General features: G+C 38.5%; 1 protein-coding gene across 9 annotated transcripts in view; it reads right to left on the bottom strand.

Moving 5' to 3' along the window:
• Positions 1-21,840, bottom strand: part of TTLL5 (tubulin tyrosine ligase like 5) — a 255,265-nt gene that overhangs the window by 11,251 nt on the left and 222,174 nt on the right. The window contains exon 34 of one of the 9 annotated variants that reach the window (XM_072963453.1): positions 17,013-17,187. The exons of the other annotated variants lie outside the window; for them this stretch is intronic. Coding sequence (XP_072819554.1) covers positions 17,111-17,187 — 77 coding nt within the window. The 3' untranslated portion in view covers positions 17,013-17,110. Of the gene's footprint in view, positions 1-17,012; positions 17,188-21,840 lie in introns of those variants that run through there. 9 annotated transcript variants of the gene reach the window in all.

Raw genomic sequence — 21,840 nt, 5'->3', positions numbered from 1 at the left:
AACTTTTTTTTTTTACTGCAACATGTGGTAAAAAATACATCTCATATGAACACACACATAAATATCTTTATGACTTAAAGTCTCACAAAACAATTTGTACTTTCATTATAGAAGGACTCTGGTATTTTTCTTTCTATTCCATTCCGTTCCACCGTGGGGGGAGGGAGTCAGTGATGACGGTTACAACTAGTGGTATGCTAGTAAATGTTTCACAACTGGATCTCTGTGGTAAAATAAGCAAACCAAAGCCCCGACTTTGTGTTGTTGGCTGATTTCCACCACAGCTGAGTTCAAGTAAGCAACGTGAAGTTACTGAAGGCAGGGCTGAGAAGAGGCATGTACCGCTGGCTCTCGTGAGTCTGGCTGTGACTAAACTGATTTGATGACCTACTTGTAGGTCATGACCTATAGGTTAAAAACCACTGCTCCGGAGTCTAGACAATCAAATTCCTTAGTAGTTCAGAGGAAGCTGAGAGGGGTTAGTAGACAGTGTTCCCAGGAGATACTGAAGGAGGGCACATGTGCTGGGATGACCAGCTGCCTAGGCACCAGTGGGGAACACCTCACACCTCCTCTGACTCGGGCATCTCTGAACTCTGCTTTCAGCTTCCTCAAAACTGATCATCTTGGGAAAGTGAGAGTATCAGCAGTAACCTTAGGAAAATGACAATCTCTCTGAGCTTCGGTTTCTTTCTCATAATATAGGAATAATAACTCGTGTACTTCTCTGGATTGCTGTGAGATAATCCATATGAAAACATTCCAAAAATTGTCAAGGGCTCTACAGGGCAGTATTCCTATGGAAATGACATTTAACAAAATCTTATTCATAGGTAATTAAATATCATCTGTTTTAGCATCTGAGTTCATCAGTCATTCCCACTCTCTTGATCTATGTGGTTGTCTGAGATTCTGAAATATCCAGGTGCCTCCTCTCAAGGCTGGTTCCATGGATACTTTCACTGGCTCCTTTTTCTCATTTGCATTTTATTGCTCTTTCTGAGATCCTTTCCCTCACAGAATTTATCATGGACAGTTTTAACTGGTAGTTCTATAAGGATGATTGTTAAACTCTACATCTGGCACTGACTTCTTGACTTTTGAGAAGACTTTTCTGAGTTTGATGTTCAGTCATCATCTCAAATTCGACTTTTAAAATAGTACGTAGGAAGCACAGAGAATCCCAAACAGGATCAACCCAAAGAAGACCACACCAAGACACAATGGACTTAAAATGGCAAAAATTAAAGATAGAGAATGTTAAAAACAGCAAGGGAAAAGCACAAGTTACATAGAAAGGAACTTCCGTAACACTATCAGCTGACTTTTCAGCAGAAGCTCTACAGGCCAGAAGGGAGTATCCTGATATATTTAAAGTGATGAAGGGAAAAACCTACAACCAAGATTACTCTACCTGGTAAGGCTTTTGTTTAGATACGATGGAGAGATCACAAGTTTTTACAGAAAAGCAAAAGCTAAAAGAACCACCAAACCAACTTTAAAAGAAATGTTAAAGGGATTTCTCTAAGCAAAAAAGAAAAGGCCACAACTACAAACATGAAAATTACGAAAGGAAAATCTCATTGGTAAAGGCAAATATACAGGAAAGGCAGTAAATCAGCCATGTATAAAGCTACCAGGAAGCTTAAAAGACGAAAGTAGTAAAACCATCTATATCCACAATAAGTTGTTAAGGGCTACACAAAACAAAAAGATGTACAATATGATGTCAGAAAAAGGAAACAAGGGGAGAGGGTAAAAATGCAGAGTTGTTAAAATGTGTTTGAACTTAACAGACCAGTAACTTAATCATGTGTATGTATGTATGTATTTTCTATATAGATATACACTATTATATATATATTATATATATAGTCATGTACAGTGTGGGGAATATAGTAAATAACTATGTAATATCTTTGCATGGTGACCTATTACAACTAGACTTATCATGATGATCATTTTGAAATGTGTAGAAATACCAAATCACTATGTTGTGTAACAGAAACTGACATAGTGTAGGTCAGTTATACTTCAAAACAAACAAACTCATTAAAAAAAAGAGAGAGAGATCGTATTTGTGGTTATCAGAGGCAGGAGGTTGGGGGCAGGGGCATTAGATAAAGGTGGTCAAAAGGTACAAACTTCCAGTTATAAGATAAATAAGTACTAGAGATATAATGTACAACATGATATAGTTAAGACTGCTGTATGTTACAAATGAAAGTTGTTAAGAGAATAAATCCTTAGAGTTCTCATTACAAGAAAAATTTTTTTCTATTTCTTTAATTTTGTATCTATATGAGATGATAAATGTTCCCTAAAGTTATTGTGATAATCATTTCATAGGTAAGTCAACTCATTATGTTGTACACCTTAAACTTATACAGGGCTCTATGTTAGTTATATCTCAATAAACCTTGAAGAAAAAAATCTAAATATGAATTCATAAAAATAAAATACTAACAGTATTATCTGCCCCACTCATTCACATCACTGAGTGCTCTAATTCCGTCAGTGACACTTGTATTATTCTCAGTTACCATGGTTCAATGTAACAGAGCTTACAACCACCTTACACCAATTAGGAAGGCTACTATCAAAAAAACAGAAAATAACAAGTGTTAAGGAGGATATGGAGAAATGGAAACGTTGTGCATTGTTGTAGGAATATAAAATGGTGTAGCCCTATGGAAAACAGTATGGCAGTTCCTCTAAAAACTAAAAACAGAATTGCCATAAAATTCAGCAATTCCACTTCTGGGTATGCACCCAAAAGAACTGAAAGCAGAGTCTTGAACAGATATTTGTACACCTATGTTCACAGCAGCATTATTCACACCACTGAAAGGTGAGAGCAACCCAAGTATCTATCCATCGATGGCTGACTAGATAAACAAAATGTTGCATACACATACAATGGAATATTATTCAGCCTTAAAAAGGAAGGTATTCTGATACATGCTACAACATGGATGATCCTTGAGGACACTATGTTGCATTAAATAAGCCAGTAACAAAATGACACATACTGGATGATTCTACTTATGTGCGGTATCTAGAGTAGACAAATTCATGGAGACAGAAAAACAGAGTGGTGCTGCCAGAGTGGGGGCTGGAGGGAACAGGAGTTAATGTTTAATGGCTACAGAGTTTTAATTGTGCAAGATAAAAGTTCGAGAGATGGATGGTGGTGATGATTGTACACTGATGTGAATGTACTTAATTCACTGAACACTTAAAATGGTTATTTTTTTTCTTTCATGTTGGCTTTTTATTTTATTTTTAATGAAGTTACAATGTATCAATTTCTGGTAAACAACACATAAAATGGTAAATTTTATGTTATGTGTATTTTGCCACAATTAAAAAGAAGATAGTCAATAATAGTATATATTGATTTATCTCTTATTCTGCTCCAGGCATTATGTGAAGTATTTGCTGCATACTTTGTCTCCTGTACTCTATTTTAAAAGGGTGGAAAGCAGTGGGAAATCTATTGCTTCTGTCTGCCTAGCATCTGTCCCTTCCCATCAGCTCCCTTCACTTCCTCTGGGAAACTGCTTCCTACCTCCTCTATACCAATCAGGTGATTATGGCCAGACTACAAATGTTGGTCCTACACCCTTTGATCACAAAAGTTGACAGATGATCCAGACTCGGCCAGAGTCCAACCCCTTGCCCACAGCAATTGCCTAAAGAGGTGGTCATGTCATCCAAACCAAGCCAATCACTGCCCTTCCTTAGGATTTATATATATATTTACGTAGAAAGAGAAGCCTTCTCTTTACTCTACAGTCATTAAAATGGAAAGAATAAGGCTGGAGCTGCTGCTCAAATTATACTTCTCCATCTGATCTTACTACATGGAAGAAACCACGTAAAGAGAAGAAAGAGCGAGGTTAAGGAAACTGTGAAGAGAAATGAAGATGGAGAAAGCTGGAGAGAAAGAAGATGAGGCAGAGAGGGATGGAGAGAAACAAAGATCTGACCACCCTTAGTTCTTGGGTCCATACTAATCCTTTCCAGTAATGTGAGTCGATAAATCCTCCTTTTCTTAGCTCTCTCTAAGTTGGGATTTGTCACTGCAACCAAATATATTCTGGATACTACCAATGGAGACTCAGATATTAGACTCAGTAGAATGAAGTTGAAAGCTGAAGTTATGACAATAATAAAATAATAAGTCCAGAGAAAGAGAACACAAGTAGAGGAGGAAAAACGAAGGGCACAACTGACCCAGTGCATCCCCCAGAAGGGCCACCCTGACCTTTGCTGGAGCAAAGTGCTGGCCAGGCATCTGGAAGAAAGTTAATCTTAGAACTGTGTCCTCTCTATTTTCTAAAGAGAATCAGAGGAAGGACTATACAAGTCTCAGCTGAAAAGTGAGGCAGGAAGAAATGTTCCTCATGATTGCTGTGATGATTAAGTGGAAAAAAAAAAACCAACCCACATAAAAACTATAGCACCTGGGATACAGCAGGTGCTCAACACATAGCAATTACTACTGTCATGATTTTTCAAACTATGATGACAAAAGGAGAGAGAAATGGAAAACTCAAATTTCCATGTCAAAAAATAGAGCATGAGTCTGAAGGCTTTATATAGTAATTAAATTTCATTTCTTCAAGGTCTTTCTTTTTAAAAAACTGTTTCTACTTGTGTGTGTGTGTGTGTGTGTTTATTAGATTTGGGTTTGTTTTTGTTTGTTTTGGGGGTGAGGTAAGTAGGTTTATTTATTTATTTTTATTTATTTAATGGAGATACTGGGGATTGAATCTAAGACCTTGTGCATGCTAGGCAAGCACTCTACCATTGAGCTATACTTCGACCCTCTCTACTTGTGGTTTTAAAAAGTAATCGGTGTACAAATTAAAAATAAACTCAAACAATACAGAAGGGTTTAGAGTTAGAGATATCTCTTCTGCCCTAGACTCTTTGTTACTGGCGTGTGTGTGTGTGTGTGTATCGTTTTCAGAAGAGTCTATGCATACATAAACAAATATATGATATATATCCTTTCTTCCCCTTTTACACAAATAGGGGCATAACCTACAGTGGAATCAAAAAAAAAAAAACAACAATCTTTCATTTAACAATGTATCTCAGAAACGATTCCATACCAACTTAAGCATCTCCTCCAGGAGAACTCATTAGGTAACCCACAGAAATATTATTCAAATTCCAACGTATCTCTTTAGTGTGGGTCATCCTGTGAGATCCTCCCATGGTTTCACTCTAGCTCCACAGCTTTGTAAGAAAAACTGAAACGGACCCTAGAATCAGTCTGTCATCTTGTTACTGTGCAACCAGGAGATAACAGGAAACAGCTTCTTCCTCTCTTAAAACAAAGGGCCACCCAAGGGGGAGTTCCAGCAAAACAGGAGCCACATTATTAGAGCTTAATATGTGCAGATGTTATGACAAGTGATAGCTCTCAGAGTGCTCTGTAAGGCAAAGGGAGAGTTTAACCTCATATTAGCATCATTTAAGATACAGACGAGAGGTTGGTGAGAAGTTTGACTTCGTGTGGGAATAACAGCTTTGCTACATAGAGTCTGATGGTTAGACAAACAACAGACAATCAAGCTGACAATGTTACTAATTTTAGAGGCTAACGCTATTGGAAACTCAGTGTATTTACTGAGGAATCAGATGTCAACTCACTATCACCACAAAGCAGATGTCCTCTGGATCCTTTGAACTAAAGCTTGAGTTCACCTATCATTCATCCTTCTCTTGTAAAGATCTTCCTATCAGTTCTCGAAAGGCTCCTGCATATGTCTGTTTCTTTATATTTATCTTCCAAACTAATCCATACAGCCCACTAATCATTTTTATTACTTGTCACTGGACTTTCTAAAATGCATCATCTCTCTCGGGATCAAGGTTCATTGCATGCCCATTTCTAAGCTAACTATCTTATATTCCTCTTTTTGTCTGTTAACAATAAAAGAATGATTAGAGCAGTTTCTCCACCGTTTATGACCCATGCCCCGTCAGCCAAGAAGATACTGTTCCTTTTACTTTCTGCAGCTTGTTTTATGAAAGCTGTAAATTTCTTATCACTTTGCATACACAAAATTATATGATAGTTTGACTGTGCTTTTTAAAAAACTTATGATACCTCCCCTCCTCTTTTCCTTCTTGGAATGTACCCCTGGTTGAGAATCACCCCATTAGATCTAGGCTTAAGGATTCATTGTACCATTTCTGTTCAGTCTAGTCCACAAAATGCTCTTTTTCCCTCCCAGAAAATCTTGACTTCAATGTCAAAATTTTGTATTTTCCAGATCAGACCAATCTTAGCTTCACAGAATGGTAGTATGGTCTATGGATTGTATCAGTCAGCATGCCCATGTATTTGATGAAGTTGAATCCACCTTGCCATAAAAACTGCCAATTTGTCCATCTCTTAATTCTTTATTTTCACTTTATCAAAAACAAAACTACTGTGGTAGGCAGCCTTGAAGATGGCCTCCTGTGATTCCTGCCTCCTGGTCCTCAGGCCCTTACATAATCTCCTCCCCTGAGCCTGGACTGGACTTGTTGACTCACTTCTTAACAAGAGAATATGGCAAAGTTATGGGATGTCACGTCCAAGGTTAGGTTCTAAAAAGACTGTGGCTTCTGCCTTGGGTGCGCTCTCATTCTGTCTGGTATTGCTTGTTCAGGCGAGGCCAGCTGCCATAAGAAAATGCCATAGAATGGTTGGTTTGAACAACAGAAATTAATTTTCTCATAGTTCAGGAGGCTAGAAGCCCAAGATCAAAGTGCCATCGGGTTTGGTTCCTTCTGAGGCCTCTCTCCTTGGCTTGAAGATGGCCCTCTTCCTCTTGTATCCTCACAGGGTCTTTCCTCTGCCTGAGTGCATCTCTGATGTTGGTGTGTCCAAATTTCCTCTTCCGATAAGGACACCAGTCAGATTGGATTAGGGCCCATCCTAACAGCCTTCTTTATCCTAATCACTCCCTTTAAAGGCCCTATCTCCAAATACTGTCACATTCTGAGGGACTGGGGGTTAAAACTCCAACATGTGAGCTTGTGGTCATACAGCAGTCCTTTGGAGAGGACTGAGTGGAAAGAGGGCTGCCAATAAAACGTGAGTGAGCTTGGAAGCAGACCCCCCGGTTGAGCCTTCAGGTAATACCACAGCTCCCAGCTGACACCTTGCCTACAACCTCAGGAGAGCCCTTAACCCAGAACTCCCCAGCTAAGCTGGGACTCCTGACTCACCGAAACTGTGGGATAATAAATGTTTGTTGTTTTAAGCCATAATTTGGGGGTAAAATTTATTACATAGCAATAGATAACTAATACGACAAACAATCTCATGTACCAACAAAGGAAAACCTGTCTTAGCTGGAATGCTTGGGCAAAGAATATTGTGGCTACTTGAACTTCTTTGTTAACTGGGGTTAAGGCTCAATTTTTCTTTGCTTCAAACCTTGCTGCAAATAAATTAGTGTACTTTTCTGCCAAAAATGATGACTGAAGATTGAGACTGTTCTAGGTGTTACTTGATAATAAAACAAAAACAAAAACAAAAACAAAAACATTTTCACAGGCAATACTTCATCTAGTTTTCACAGCAACCCCAGGAGGAGGCATAGCAGCTATTTTAATTCTGGTTCCAAGTAAAGCACCTGACACATAACAAGTATTCAAAAAACATTTCTACATGAATGTATTTCCATTTTACATATGACCAAATTGAGCCTGGAGAAGTTAACTAACTTGCTCAGGATTGCACAGTTACTTAGTGGCAGGTATGGTAATAGAATCTAAGCCCAGGAATTTTCCCTACTGTACCATGTTATCAGATAGATTTTGCTATTTGCATCTTTCTTTGAATTTATGGGTAAAAACATTTTTAAAAAACAATAAAAATTTCAGTTAACTGACATTTTATTTTACATTTTTTTCCCCTTTGGGGGCCATGTTGGGACAAATGAAAAGGAGATATAAGCAAAGAGCCACATTCTGAAAATGGTCAATTCATAAGATATGGGCACATATACCCCAGCTGTTTGCTACTGAGTCAATTCTGGAAGATGTGTATTTCAATTTCCTTAACTTTCTAAAATCAACAATTAGTGGATTTAATACCTTCAGCTTATTAAAGGTAGACACTCTACTATGTGCCTATTTCCCCTCCACATATGTTTCTGGGTGAATGAAGGAATATAGCCCTTGAACAGCAGGAAAAAGTTGATTACAAAGATGGCATGGAGTTTCTCTGTTTCTTCTCAGATGTCCAAGGGACAGACAGAAGTACAGAAATAGTTATTAAGGTGGGGGGGGCGGATAACAGCTCAGTGGTAGAATGCATGCTTAGCATGTACGAGGTCTGGGGTTCAATCCCCAGTACCTCCATTAAAAAAAAGAAAAAAGTTATTAAAATATCCATAATTTACAGGATGTGAACATTGCATAGTGGATCTAACACTGTCCAGAGATCTATCCAGTGAATGTTAAATCTTGTAATAGCAATAGAAACTGATGCCCAGCACTATGAAAAGCACTGGTGATGTAGAGGTGAATGATATAATTCCTAATCTTTCTAGTTTATAATCTAGTGGGAGAGATTAACAAGTAAAATAAAAATAAAATCTTTTAGCAAGTTCTATTACAGAGGAAGGCAAAGGGTTTTATAGGAGTTGATGGTAAGAGACGGAAGTGGGTACTGTGGTCAGCGAAGGATTTTGGAAGAGATGACAAGATCTGAGAATGGAAACTAGGCCTGAGTTAGCCAAGGGGAGACAGGATTTCTACAAAGAGGGAACATCTTGTGCAATAGCACAGAAGTTTGAGATAGTGCAGCAAGTAGTTTATTTAAAGATACATGTTAGGGGAATGGTGGAAAATATGGGTAAAGAAGGGAGCAGACCATGAAGGGCTTTGGTTACCCACGTAAGGATTTTGCACTTTAAAGGGAGCTTTTGAAAGCTTTGTAGTAGGGAAGTATCATAATTATAATTGTTTTTAAAAGACCACTAAGAGTAGTGTGGAGGATAAAAGAGAATGAGGCTGAGGGCGAAGAGATCTGTATAGAAAACACTGTAGTATTTCAAACAAAAAGTGCTATGTGCCTGAATTGAGGCAGAGGAAATGAATGAGATTGGACATAAGACCTGAAAGGTATTTAAAGGGAAACGTATAATAAGTGATAACCAATTGACTATGCGGGGTGAGGGGAGTAGCTAGAATGACTCTTAGGTTTCTGGCTTCCCCTTTAATGAAGGTGCCTAGGGAGGGGCCGAAAGGGGCTTGTGTCTGAGAGTACAGTTTTGGATGTGTTGGGTTTGAATAACTGTGAGACATTCAGGAGAGACATCTAGAGGTAACTGGGCTATACAGATCCAGAGAGAAGTTTGAGCTGGAGAAGGGCTGCTCTGCACATGTTTTATGTAGATGATATCCCCAGACTTGCACAGTGCACAACTAATCTGGGAAGTCACACATGACAACCCTGGTGGGAGGTACAGGTTTGGAACTGTCAAATACGGAGGTCAGCTACAACTAAAGAGAGAGGACCAAAGGCAGGATTCTAGAGAATGAAAACTCACAAGGTAAGCAAAGGACGAAGAGCTTTATAAAAGTGACCAAGAAGGAGCTTTCAGAGAGGTGAGAAAGAGGAGCGCTCACACCAAAACCTCAGTATTATTAAAGACTAACACTTTAAAGATGTGGATATTTCTCCAAATGCAGTGATTAAGCAAACCACCCTTATTTATTCCTTACAAGATTTATTATTATCCATGCTTTATAATAATGTTAGTATTGTCTGGCTATGGTTGACCTTCGTCAGAACTTAAATTTAGCCTCAAGATTTACATCAGGTGAAGTCACTACTTTCTCAAGGTACTGAAAGTACTGTCCTTGCTTGATCCTATTTTCACATTTTTTCCCTCATATATATTATTTGACCCCTGATCCAGTTGTTACTTAAATTTGTGTTTCATGTTTTACTTACACTGCTGCCTTGAATTCCTTCTTCTCTGTATCTTCTCAGTAGACATTTAATTAATAATACAGATCTTCCTAGAGCTACAACGGGGTTACATCCTAATAAATGCATTGTAAGTTGAGAATAGATTAAGTCAAACATGCATTTAATACACCTAACCTACCAAACATCATAGCTCAGCCCAGGGTGCCTTAAATGTGCTTGGAACACTTATATTAGCCTACAGTTGGGCAAATCATCTGGTACAAGACCATCCATATATATTATCATTTGTCAAAATATGAATTTATAATCATTCTTTTGTCTTACTCTGAAAAATGAAATTCTGCTTGTCCTTGTGTGTATGTTTATTCTTTGAATTAAGGTTGGGGATCATGTGTTATTCCTTACGTTCATGTAATCGTGTGTTGAACGTAATTATTCATAGAAAACTCCCACCACACCCTCAAAAGCCACACGAGAATGCTAAACATCTCAGAGGTGGAAACAGAAAACAGAAGTTCCGGAAACTTTTTCGAAATTCCTAATGACAAGCCTGTGTTAGTTTGAATAATTGCTTTGGCCCTTAAATTCACTTTTTAAAACTAGAAGTCACTTTTCTACATATGAAATTATTTTTTATTTTCCCATGAATAAGATTTGAAAGTTGAAAAGTTAAATTGAGCCTGGCAAACATAATATCTAACAGATTATAGATCTGCAGCATTTTGGAGTTGAACTTCATTTCTCAAAGTGTCAAGATGTTAATCAGCATCATAGGAAAAAAAGTTGCAGGTCAGATAAATTTAAGAAATGCTGGGTTAAAAACAAGTTTCATTACTGAAAGATTTCTCAGAGCTTTTGAATAGACATATACTATGTCTCTTTAAGAAATGCCATAGAGTAAATGGCACCTTTCCAACTTTTTGACTGTGAAGACTTGTATTGTGCAGAACACACTTTGGGAAACACTGTGCTAATTTCACAGATGAAGGCTTTGTGCCTGAAGACGTTTGGTGACTTGCCCAAGATCACACAAATAGTAGCCAAGGTGAGATAAGAGCCAGTTCCTTTGATTTTTAAATTGGGTTCACTTTCCATTATACCACACTGCTGGTGTGCGACTGACTTTTTAATCCTCAACCCTTTGTGGACAGCAGAACACAAAATCGACCCACAGAAATTCTGACTTCCAAGACTCAGAGATGCCCTCTTTCTGTAGCAGTGACAGGATGATCTCTCAGGGAGTCTGTCAGCTGCTCTGTGGCCATGAAATAAACTGTGGGGGCGGGGAGGGTGCCCGGGAGGAGGAGCTCCCTGGGATGCTTTAGGATGCTTAAAAGAAAAGTGGATTTATGCCGAGGATAATTCCTGGAACAGATGTGAAACCAAATACTTCATATCACAATCCTGCCCCCACCCTTTCTGAAAGGGAAATGAAATAGCAGGATTAACCTGCTCTTCATCAGATCATGCTTTGTTTCTTTCAAAAAATCCCATGACCGGGGCAGATTCCATTTCCTGCTACTCCCCTTCCTACAGCAATGAGGGGAGAGCCCAGGAGGGGAGATGAGGCTTTCCTCATGCTCTGCAAGCACCAGGAGCTCCAGGGTGGTGGTTAGAGAGGCATGCCTGACAGTAATGGCAGGGTAAGTCCCAACGTGAGCTTTTGCCGCCCTCCCCCCAACACCCAGCCAGATTTCTCCATCCACGTGTCATTAGGACGCATTCTTTTGTAAGTGTAATGAATATCTTAGGACACTGAAATTCTTCAGTTTGGGGAAAGGGAGAAATTAGAATTAGTTTAATTCTAAGGCTCTGTGTACATATAGAACTGAAAAGTGATTCACGTTCCCTGCCCCTCCCCCCCCTTTGACCGTAAAATCCAGGGTTTGTGAAAGAGATGAATATATTTTTAAATAAACTATAACATTTTGACCAGGGAATGACACAGCAAAGCAGAAATATAGCCTGTAATATATATATAATCATCACAAAGCCAGTTGTGCCATGCTTTAAAGTGATTTAATAACTCAAGTGTCAGAGTATAAACTCTTCTGTAAGAACCAAGAGACTGGTGGTTTCTCACTGTTTGCACTTAGCACTGAAATACTGCTCCCTCTTTTGACCCTGGCAGCTAGGCCGGGATCTCAGGGGGAGTCAGCGCCAGTTAAGACCAGGCTTGACTGGAAGTGTTACTAGCCCAGAAAAGATCTCTGGTGCCCGATGATAACGAACATCAAGAGCATCCCCGAAAAGCCAGGGCAGTGGGTCACTCGAGGTGTCTCTAAGAATCACCTTTCAAAGCCAAAACCACTTGTTCAATCACATCACAACTGGGCAACAGGGCAGTGTGAAGGGAGGGGTGCTTGTGGAAGGCAGAATTAAAGGGATTAACAACGGGGGAGAGGCAATTGGCGGCACGGCTAGCCCCATTCTCAGCTGCTCTGTCTTGGATTTGGAGCATGAGGTGAAGCTTAAGGCTCTGAAACTATAGTCAAGGTCCTCCTTGCTCTGTGCTGACTAAGGCAACAGAAATACCCGACACCTTTCCAAACAGGGGGACAAAGCAAGTGAGGCCAGGCACAGAGACAGCTGCTGTCCCCTAGGCATACCACCTTACTTGGAAGCACACAAAAGTGGAGGCAGAGCTGAGCCCAGGCATCTTTCCACCTAGGACCTGACAGACACCTAGCACAAATATTTGCTGAACTAATGAACAGGAATAAGCCCTTATTTAGTGTATTTATAAGTATCCACTAAATAAGCATTTATTAAAGAATTTGGCTATTGAAGACGTAAATACAATTTGACTGCTTACATTGAATGCCTTTTGTTTCATTTTCTACTTTTTAGATATCAGCTATTACAAAGGTCTGAGATATACTTCATACGCTAATACAATTCACCTATTTGAAGTGTGTATCTCAGTGGTCTTTAGTGTAACCATCACCACAACCTAATTTTAGAATATTTTCATTACTCTGAAAAGAAACCCTATGGCTATGAGCAGTCGCTCCTCATTTCCGCTCCCCTCACCCTAGCCCAGGGGAACCACTAATCTACTTTCTGTCTCTGTGGACTTGCCTATTCTGGACATTTCACATAAACAGAACTTACAATATATAGTCCTTGCTCACTTAGCATCACATTTTCAAGGTTCATCCATGTTACAAGCATGTATGAGTACTTCATTCTTCTTTTTGTTTTTTTCTCTTAAGGGGAGAAGGGCTGGTTAGATTTATTTATTTATTTATTTTAAAATATAATTTAATTACATTTTCAAAAATGGAGGTACTGGGATTGAACTTAGGATTTCATACATACTAAATACACACTGAGTGATACCGTCCCTCCACCCACAGTACTTCATCCTTTTTTCTGGCTGAATAATGTCCCATTGTATATACATATCATATTATCAATTCATGATCTGATAAGACAGGTTGTCTCTACATTTTGGCTACTGAGCAATGCTGCTATGAACATTCATGTACAGCTTTTATATAGACGTATGTTCTCATTTCTCCTGGATATATACTTAGGAGGAGAACTGCTGGGTCATGTGGTAACTCTATGTTTAACTGTTTGAAAAATAGCCAAACTCTTTCCAAAGTGACTGCATTTTACATTCCCACAAGCAATGCTCTAGAGTTCCAATTTTTCCATATCCTTACCAACACTTGTTATTACTTGTCTTTTGATTGAGTGTAAAGTGGTATCTCACTGTGGTTTTGATTTGCATTTCCCTAATGACTAATGGTGCATCTTTTCATGTGCTCATTGGCCATTAGTAAATCTTCTTTGGAGAAATATCTATTCAAGTCCATTGCTCATTTAAAAAATTGGGTTATCTGTCTTTTTTTGTTGAGCTGTTAAGAGATCCATACATACTCTGAATACAGGTCCCTTGCCAGATATATGATTTGCAAATATTTTCTTCTATTCTGTGAGCTCTGTTCATATTCTTGATGGTGCCTTTTGAAATACATATTTCTTTTCACTTTGTATTGGTCTTTATTCAATTCTTTTTTAATTGAAGGATATTTGACTTATTATATTAGTTTTAGGTGTATAGCATAGTGATTCAGTGTTTTTATAGATTATACTCTGTTAAAAGTTATTACAAAATAATGGCTATAATTCCCTGTACTGAACAACACAATCTTGTGCTTACCTATTTTACACATATTAATTTGTATCTCTTAATCTCATACCACTATCTTGCCTCTCCTCTCTTCCCTGTCCCCCCTGGTAACTACTTGTTTGTCTTCTATATCTGTGAGTCTGTTTAGGTTTGCTACATACATTCATTTGTTTTATTTTTAGATTCCACATATAAGCGATATCATACAGTACCTGTCTTTTTCTGCCTGACTGATTCTACTAAGCATAATATCTTCTAGTTCCATCCACATTGTTCCAAATAGCAGAATTTCACTCTTTTTTATGGTTGAGTAGTATTTCATTGTATATATACCATATCTTTTTTATCCATTAATCTGTTGATGGAAACTTATGGTTTCCAGTTTTACATTTATATCTTTAATCTATTTGGAGTTGATTTTGTATATGGTGTGAGGAAAAGTCCTAATCCCATCATTTTACAAGTCATTGTCCAGTTTTCCCAGAACTACTTATTGAAGGGACTGTATTTTCTCCATTGCCTATTTTTCCCTACTTTGTCCCAAATTAACTGACCATGGGTGCCTTGATTTGTTTCTGAGGTTCCTATTCTGTTTCATTGATCTATGCATCTATTTTTGTGTCAGTGCCATGTTGTTTTGATTACTGTAGCTTTGTAGTATAGTCTGGGAGGGTGAGACCTCCAACTTTGCTCTTTTTTCTCAAAATTGTTTTGCCAACTCAGGGTCTTCTAAGTGGTTCCATATAAATGTTAGGATTATTTAGTTTATTAGTTTTGTGGAAAATGTCATGGGTATTTTGATAGGCGCTGCATTAAATCTGTAGATTGCTTTGGGTAGTGTAGCCATTTTAACAATATTAATTCTTTCAAACCAAGACATGAGATGTATTTTCATTTCTTTGTATTATCTTCAATTTCCCTCATCTATATTTTACAGTTTTCAGAGTATGGTTGTTTTACCTCCTTGGTTAAGTTTATTCCTAGGTGTTTTGTTCTTTTTGACGATTTTAAGTGGGTTTTAAAAAAAACCTTTTTGATAGTTATTAGCATAGAGAAAAGCAACAGATTTCTGCATATTAATCTTGTACCCTGCTACTTTAGTGAATTCATTTAATAGTTTTAACAGTTTTTTTGGCGGAGACTTTAGTGTTTTCTATATAAAGTATCATGTCACTTGCAAACAGTGACAGTTTTATTTCTTCCCTTCCAATTTCAGTGCCTTTTATTTCTTTTTCTTCTCTGAGTGCTGTGGCTAGGACTACCAATACTATGTTAAGTAGAAGTGGCAAGAGTTGTATCACACTGATTGATTTGCAAATGTTGAACCATCCTTGTGACCCTGGAATAAATCCAACTTGATCATGTTGAATGATCCTTTTTACATATTGTTGGATTCAGTTTGCTAATATTTTGCTTAGGATTTTTGCATCTACATTCAAAGATTTGGCTTATAATTTCCTTTTCTTTTCCTTCCTTCCTTCCTTCCTTCCTTCCTTCTTTCCTTCCTTCCTTCTTCCTTTCTTCCTTCCTTCCTTTCTTTTTTGTAGTGTCTTTGTCTGGTTTTGGTTATCAGGGTAAAAGTGGACTTGTAAAAGGAATTTGGGAGTGTTCTGTCCTCTTCAATTTTTTGAAACAGTTTGAGAAGAATGGGTATTAATTCTTCCTTATGTGTTTGGTAGAAGCCCCCTATGAAACTAGCCACCCAGTCTTGGACTTTTACTTGTTAGGATTTTTTTTTTTAAACAACAAATTCAATATCACTACTAGTGACTCGTCTGTTCAAATTGTCTCTTTCTTCTTGACTCAGTCTTGGCAGGTTCTTTGTTTCTAGAAACTTGTCCATTTCTTCTAGATTGTTCAATTTGTTGGCATATAACTGTTCATAGTATTCTTTTATGATTTTTTGTATCTCTGTGGTATTGATGTTCTCTCTCCTCTTTCATTTCTAATTTTGTTTTTTTAGGGCCTCTCTCTTTTCTTATTTGTGAGCCTGGCTAAAGGGTTATCAATTTTGTTTATCTCTTCAAAAAAGCAGATCTTGGTTTCATTTATCTTTTCTTTTTCTTCTTTTTGGAGGGGGGCTCTTTTAATTATTTCTTCTCTGATTTTTATAATTTCCTTCCTTTCTGCTGACTTGGGCCTTGTTTGTTCTTCCTTTTCTAATCCATTTAGGTGGTTGGTTAGGTTGTTTACTTGAGATTTTTCTTGTTTCTTGAGGAAGCCTTGTATTGCTATAAGCATCCCTCTTAGAACTGCTTTTGTTGCATCCATAGGTTTTGGAGTGTTGTGCTTCCATTTTCATTTGTCTTTGGGGAATTTTCTGATACCCTCTTTGATTTCATCATTGATCTGTTGTTTTTTTAGTAGCATGTTGTTTAGTCTCCACATGTTTGTTCTTTTCCCATTTTTCTTTCTGTAATTGATTTCTCACGTTATACCACTGTGATCAGAAAACTTGCATAATACGATTTCTATCCTCTTAAATTTGATGAGACTTGCTTTGTGGCCTAGTACATGATCTATCCTGGAGAATGTTCCATGTGCATATCTGTTGTTTTTTGATATAATGTCCTATAGATATTAAGTCCAACTGGTCTATTGTGTCATTTAATACCACTATTGCTGTATTGACTCTCTGGATAATTTGTCCACTGATATAAGTGGGGTGCTAAAGTCCCCTAATATTATGGTATTGTCAACTTCTACCTTTATGTCTGTTAATATTTGCTTCACATATTTAGGTGTTCATGGATTGGGTACATATGTGTTAATAAGCATAACATCCTTTTGAAGCACATAATTTTTAGATTTTGATGAAGTCCAGCCTACTTAATTTTTCTTGTTGCTCATGCTTTTTGGTGTTACATCTAAGAAATTGTTGGCCTATTCCAAGGACATGAGGATTTACTCCTAAGATTTCTTCTAAGAATTTTATTGTTTTAGTCTTCACATTTAAGTCTTTTATCAATTTTGAGTTAATTTTTTTGCATATAGTGTGAGGTAGGGGTCCAACTTCATTCTTTTGCATATGGATAACCAATTGTTCCAGCATCACGAGTCTCTTCAACCACAAGTTGAATAGTCTTGGCACCTTTGATAAAAAGTAATTAGCCATAGATGAATGGCTTTATCTCTGAACCCCCAATTCTATTCTATTGATCTATCCTATGCCACCCTATCTTGATTACTGTTGCTTTTAAAACCTGATGAAAATTCTGCCAGGCTCTAGCACTATTCTTTTTGGAGAATTTCAGCAAAGACCAGAGTACAAAGAAGCTTTTCTTTAAATGAAACAGAGGTCATTAATAACCTCTCTCAGTTTTTAAAGCAGATGTACTGTGAGCAAAATCTTAAGAAGACAACATACATGAATAGAATTTAGTATTGTAATAAAATTAAACTTAAAGATAGCAACTTAATCTGCAGAATTTGAATATATGTAGTCATTCTTTTGCAGAATAATTAGAAGCAAATAGTCAATGATTCATGTAAATGGTGCAGTACATCAAAAATTTATATTATGCTTAGAGGAAATTTATCATTTTAATAAACACATTTATGGAATTCCTTTTTTTCTCTTTGCCTCATTTTCCCACCTACCTCATTTATAGTGACCTTTCATCCATGAAGATGGGGACTCTTATGTGTTCCTGAAAACTTAAAGTACAGATACCTCCCCAATCCCATGTACTAAGACCTAGGTCTGGGGCAACAAGGGTCTAGGAATGGCATTTCTATTTGCAGCAGTCAAGAAGCTGGTGGAGAGGGGCTGCAGAAAGGTAATGAAGTCTATGCAGCAAGGGAGGAGACTCTGGAAAGGAAACATGTTGTGACAGAAACTGAGATGTTTCTGAACACCATTCTCCCTTCTTCTTCAATAGGACTGCCTCAATTTGCTTGGAGAGGCAATGCATCCGGTTAAGAGACTACCTTGCCAGACTCCTTTGTTGCTAGGGAGAAGCGGGCATAGGATCCAGAGCCATGACATATTAGTTGGAACTGCTAGGCTTTCATGAAAGCCTTTTTTTTCAAGTGGACGGATTTAGCAGGCATCTGTCTTTTGCCCACCTCCCACCCTCTTCTTGCCTAGAACGTGGATACAATGCCAGTAGGAACAGGAACCACCTCATGACAAGAGAAAACAAACAAACAAAAAAACAAAAACAAAACAATTCAACAAACAAAAAAACCAATGCTTTAGGGTTAGTCGAGCCAAAAAGAGGAGCCTAGCTCCTCCATTACATCTCTGAAGAGCTGCATTACAGCCTGCATTTCCTGTCTCTGAACTTCTTGACGTGAGAAAAATAAATCCCTTACTTATGTAAGCCACTGATTTTCTGAGTTTCTGTTACCTGCAGGGAATGCTCTCCTCACTAATCCAGGTGTGATTCCCAAGCCATCTCTCTTTTCCCCCCAACCCTCCCGCCTCCCACCTTCAGCTCCACCCTCTGCCACAAAGGTCCCAGGCTCCTGGCCAATGAGAAATGCTGCCCCTTTAGCGGGGGTTTCCTGAGGTGTGGGGAAGATTATCACCACTCCCCTCCCCCTCCCTCATCCATGGACTCAGAGGCAGAAGGTCCACCTTGATCTTTATCTTCCTACTTCCCGGGTCTGGCTCCATCCAAATGAGGGAAAGTTAAACAGCTGGATTAAAGGCAAGCCAGTCTCACCCAGATATGCCCCCACACTGCCAGGAATCCCCTGCTGAGCAACTGGAAATAACCACCAGGCACTTCAGAGAGGTCCAGGCCAGAGGGCGTGGTCACCAGCCACTTAGTTGCATTAGCAAAGGAAGCTGGGAAAACAAAATCACCTAGACAGGCCTAGAGTTTTGATATGATGAGTTAGTTCAGCAGGTTATGAAATAAAGCTGCTTTGATTTGAATTTCAGCTCCACTACTGATGGTGTGGCTTGGACGTATTACTTTAACTTCTCTCAGCTTTAGTTTCCCCGTGTGCAAACCAGAGACACCAAAGCCACCTACTTTTGTAGGGTCAAAGAAGATGAAATGTGATAAACACACAACGCTTAGCACGGTCCCTGGCATATAACAAGTGCTCGATACAATGATGACTGTTGTTTAGTTGCTGTTGTGACCACAGTGGTTAAGAGCAAGGGCTTGGAAGTCAAACCTAGGTTCAAAGCTCGGCTTCACCACCTATCAGTTACGTGAACTTGGGCTGTTTCTTAGTCTCTACACCTTAATTTTCTCTTTGTTAAGTGAGGAAGAGAACTGCTAACTCACTTAGTCACAAACACCGATGGCAGACCTGCTCTACAGGTTCTCTGCTCAACCCTGGGTGTGTGAAGGTGACACAGACACAGTCTCCATCCCCATGGAACTTCGAGTCCAGTGAGAGAGACAAACACTGATGGACAATCACAAGGAACCTTAACCAATGCTACAAAGGAGAGCCACGCAGCTCTCTGTGAAAAGGGGACATGCCCTGATCAGAGAGGCCAGAGAAAGGAAACACACTTGAGGGAAGGGGAAGAACATTCCAGGTAGGGCGACATCTGCAAAGGCTCCGTGGACTGAGGGGCTGTGGGGAGTTCAGAGAAGGTCAGGATGGCCAGTGTGAAGAAAGCATGGGGGTGGGGGAGGGGAGGGGGTGTGAGGTAACGATGGCGGGTAGGTAAGATCATGCAAGACTTTTTATCCAGTTTTATCTTGATCTAAAGAACGACGGTACACTACATACATAATCTATAGTTGTGTGTGTGTGTGTGTGTGTGTGTACACATAACATAAAGTGAGACTGAATCAACAATCAAAAACCTCTCAATAAACAGAAGTTCAGGACTAGGCAGCTTCACAGGTGAATTCTACCAAACTTTTAAAGACAGATTAGTACCAATCCTTCTCAAACTCCTCCCAAAAAATAGAAGAGGAAGGAACACTTCTAAATTAATTTTACAAGGCCAGACTTACCCAGATAACAAAACCAGACAGGGATGCCACAGAAAAAGAAAATGACAGGCCAATATTCCTAATGAACAGAGATGTAAAAATCCTCCTTAACAAAATATTAGCAAACTGAATTCAACAGTGTATAAAAAAGATGATGCACCATGACCAAGCGAAATTTACTGCGGGGATTCAAGGATCGTTTAACAGCCACAAATCAGTCAATGTGATACACCACATTAAAAAAACGAAGGATAAAAATTATGTGATCATTTCAATTGAAAAAGAAAAAGCATTTGGCAAAACTAGTATCCATTTATGATAAAAACTTTCAACAAAAGTGGCACCCACCTCAACATAATAAAGGCCATATATGACAAGTCCACAGTTAACATCATTCTCAACAGTGAAAAGCGGATAGCTTTCCCTCTAACATCAGAAACAAAACAAGAACGTCCACTTTCGTTTCATGTTGCACTGGCCTAGCCAGAGCAATTAAACATGAAATCGAGCTCACAGATACAGAGAATAGATTGGTGGTCATCAGAGGTGAGAAGAGGGGGAAAATTTACCATCTGAACCATTTTTAAGTGAACAGTTCCATGGCATTAGGTACAGTCAAACTATTGTACAATCATCACCACCACCATTGACCTCCAGAACTCTTTTCATCTTAAAAAACTGATACTCAGTACCTATTAAAAAAAATATCCTCCATTCTGCCCTTCCTCGAGCCCCTGACAACCATCATTCTACTTTCTGTTTCTATGAATTTGACTACTCTAGGTCCTACACATAAGTGGAATGATACAATATTTGTCACTTTGTGACTGGCTTCTTAACTCAGCGTAATGTTCTCAAGGTTCATCCACTTGTAACGTGTCAGAAAGTCTTTGTTTCTTAAGTACAAATAATATTCTGTTGTATCTGTATCCCACATTCTGTTTATCCATTCATCTACTAATGGACACTTGGGTTGTTTCTATCTTTCTGCTGTTGTGCATAATGCTGCTATGAATATGGGCATACTAGTATCTATTCAAGACCCTGCTTGCAGTTCTTCTGAGTACATACACAGAAGTAAAATTGCTGAATTGTATGATAAATCTGTTTTTATTTTTTTAGGAACCACCATAGCGGCTGCATCATTTTACACTCTCACCATTGGTGCACACAAGGGTTCTAATTCTCCATTTCCTTGCCAATACTTGTTATTTTCTGCTGTACTTTTTTTTTTAATAGTAGCCATCCTAATGAGTGTAAGGTGGTATTTCATTACAGTTTTGATTTGTATTTCTTTTATGATTAGTGATGTTGAGCATCTTTTCATGTGCTTACTGGCCATCTGTATATCTTTTTTGGAGAAAGGTCTATTCCAGTTCTTTGCCCATTTTTAAATTAGGCTGATCGGTTTTTGTTGTTGAGGCAATCTATAATCTTTACATCAATCCTGCAGGATTGATATCTTCATGAGAAAAACTGAGACTCAAAGAGGTTATGTTATTAGCCTATGGTTGCCTACTGGGAAGTGGTGGAGCCCAGACAGGACACTCTAACTTCAGAGTTACGTTCTCCCCATTTTACACTTGAATTCTTACAAAAGTTAGATATTGTTACTGATGATGACAGTGATACTGCCATATGGCAACAAACCTGAAGGAAGAGGAAGTACGGAAGGTGAGAGGTAAGCGTTGAGAGAACTCTAGTTTTGTTTCCGAGAACACTGTACAAACATAAAGAGAAAGTGTAATCTATGACTCCAGAACCATACTGAAAATTTTTAGGCTACGCTCCATACTAGGTAGAGACCTAATATTATAGTGTCCAGTTTCAGG

The sequence above is a fragment of the Vicugna pacos genome, chromosome 6 (assembly GCF_048564905.1).
Source record: "Vicugna pacos chromosome 6, VicPac4, whole genome shotgun sequence".
In the NCBI taxonomy this organism is placed as follows: Eukaryota; Metazoa; Chordata; class Mammalia; order Artiodactyla; family Camelidae; genus Vicugna; species Vicugna pacos.
This window is presented reverse-complemented; position numbering and strand designations above follow the sequence as displayed.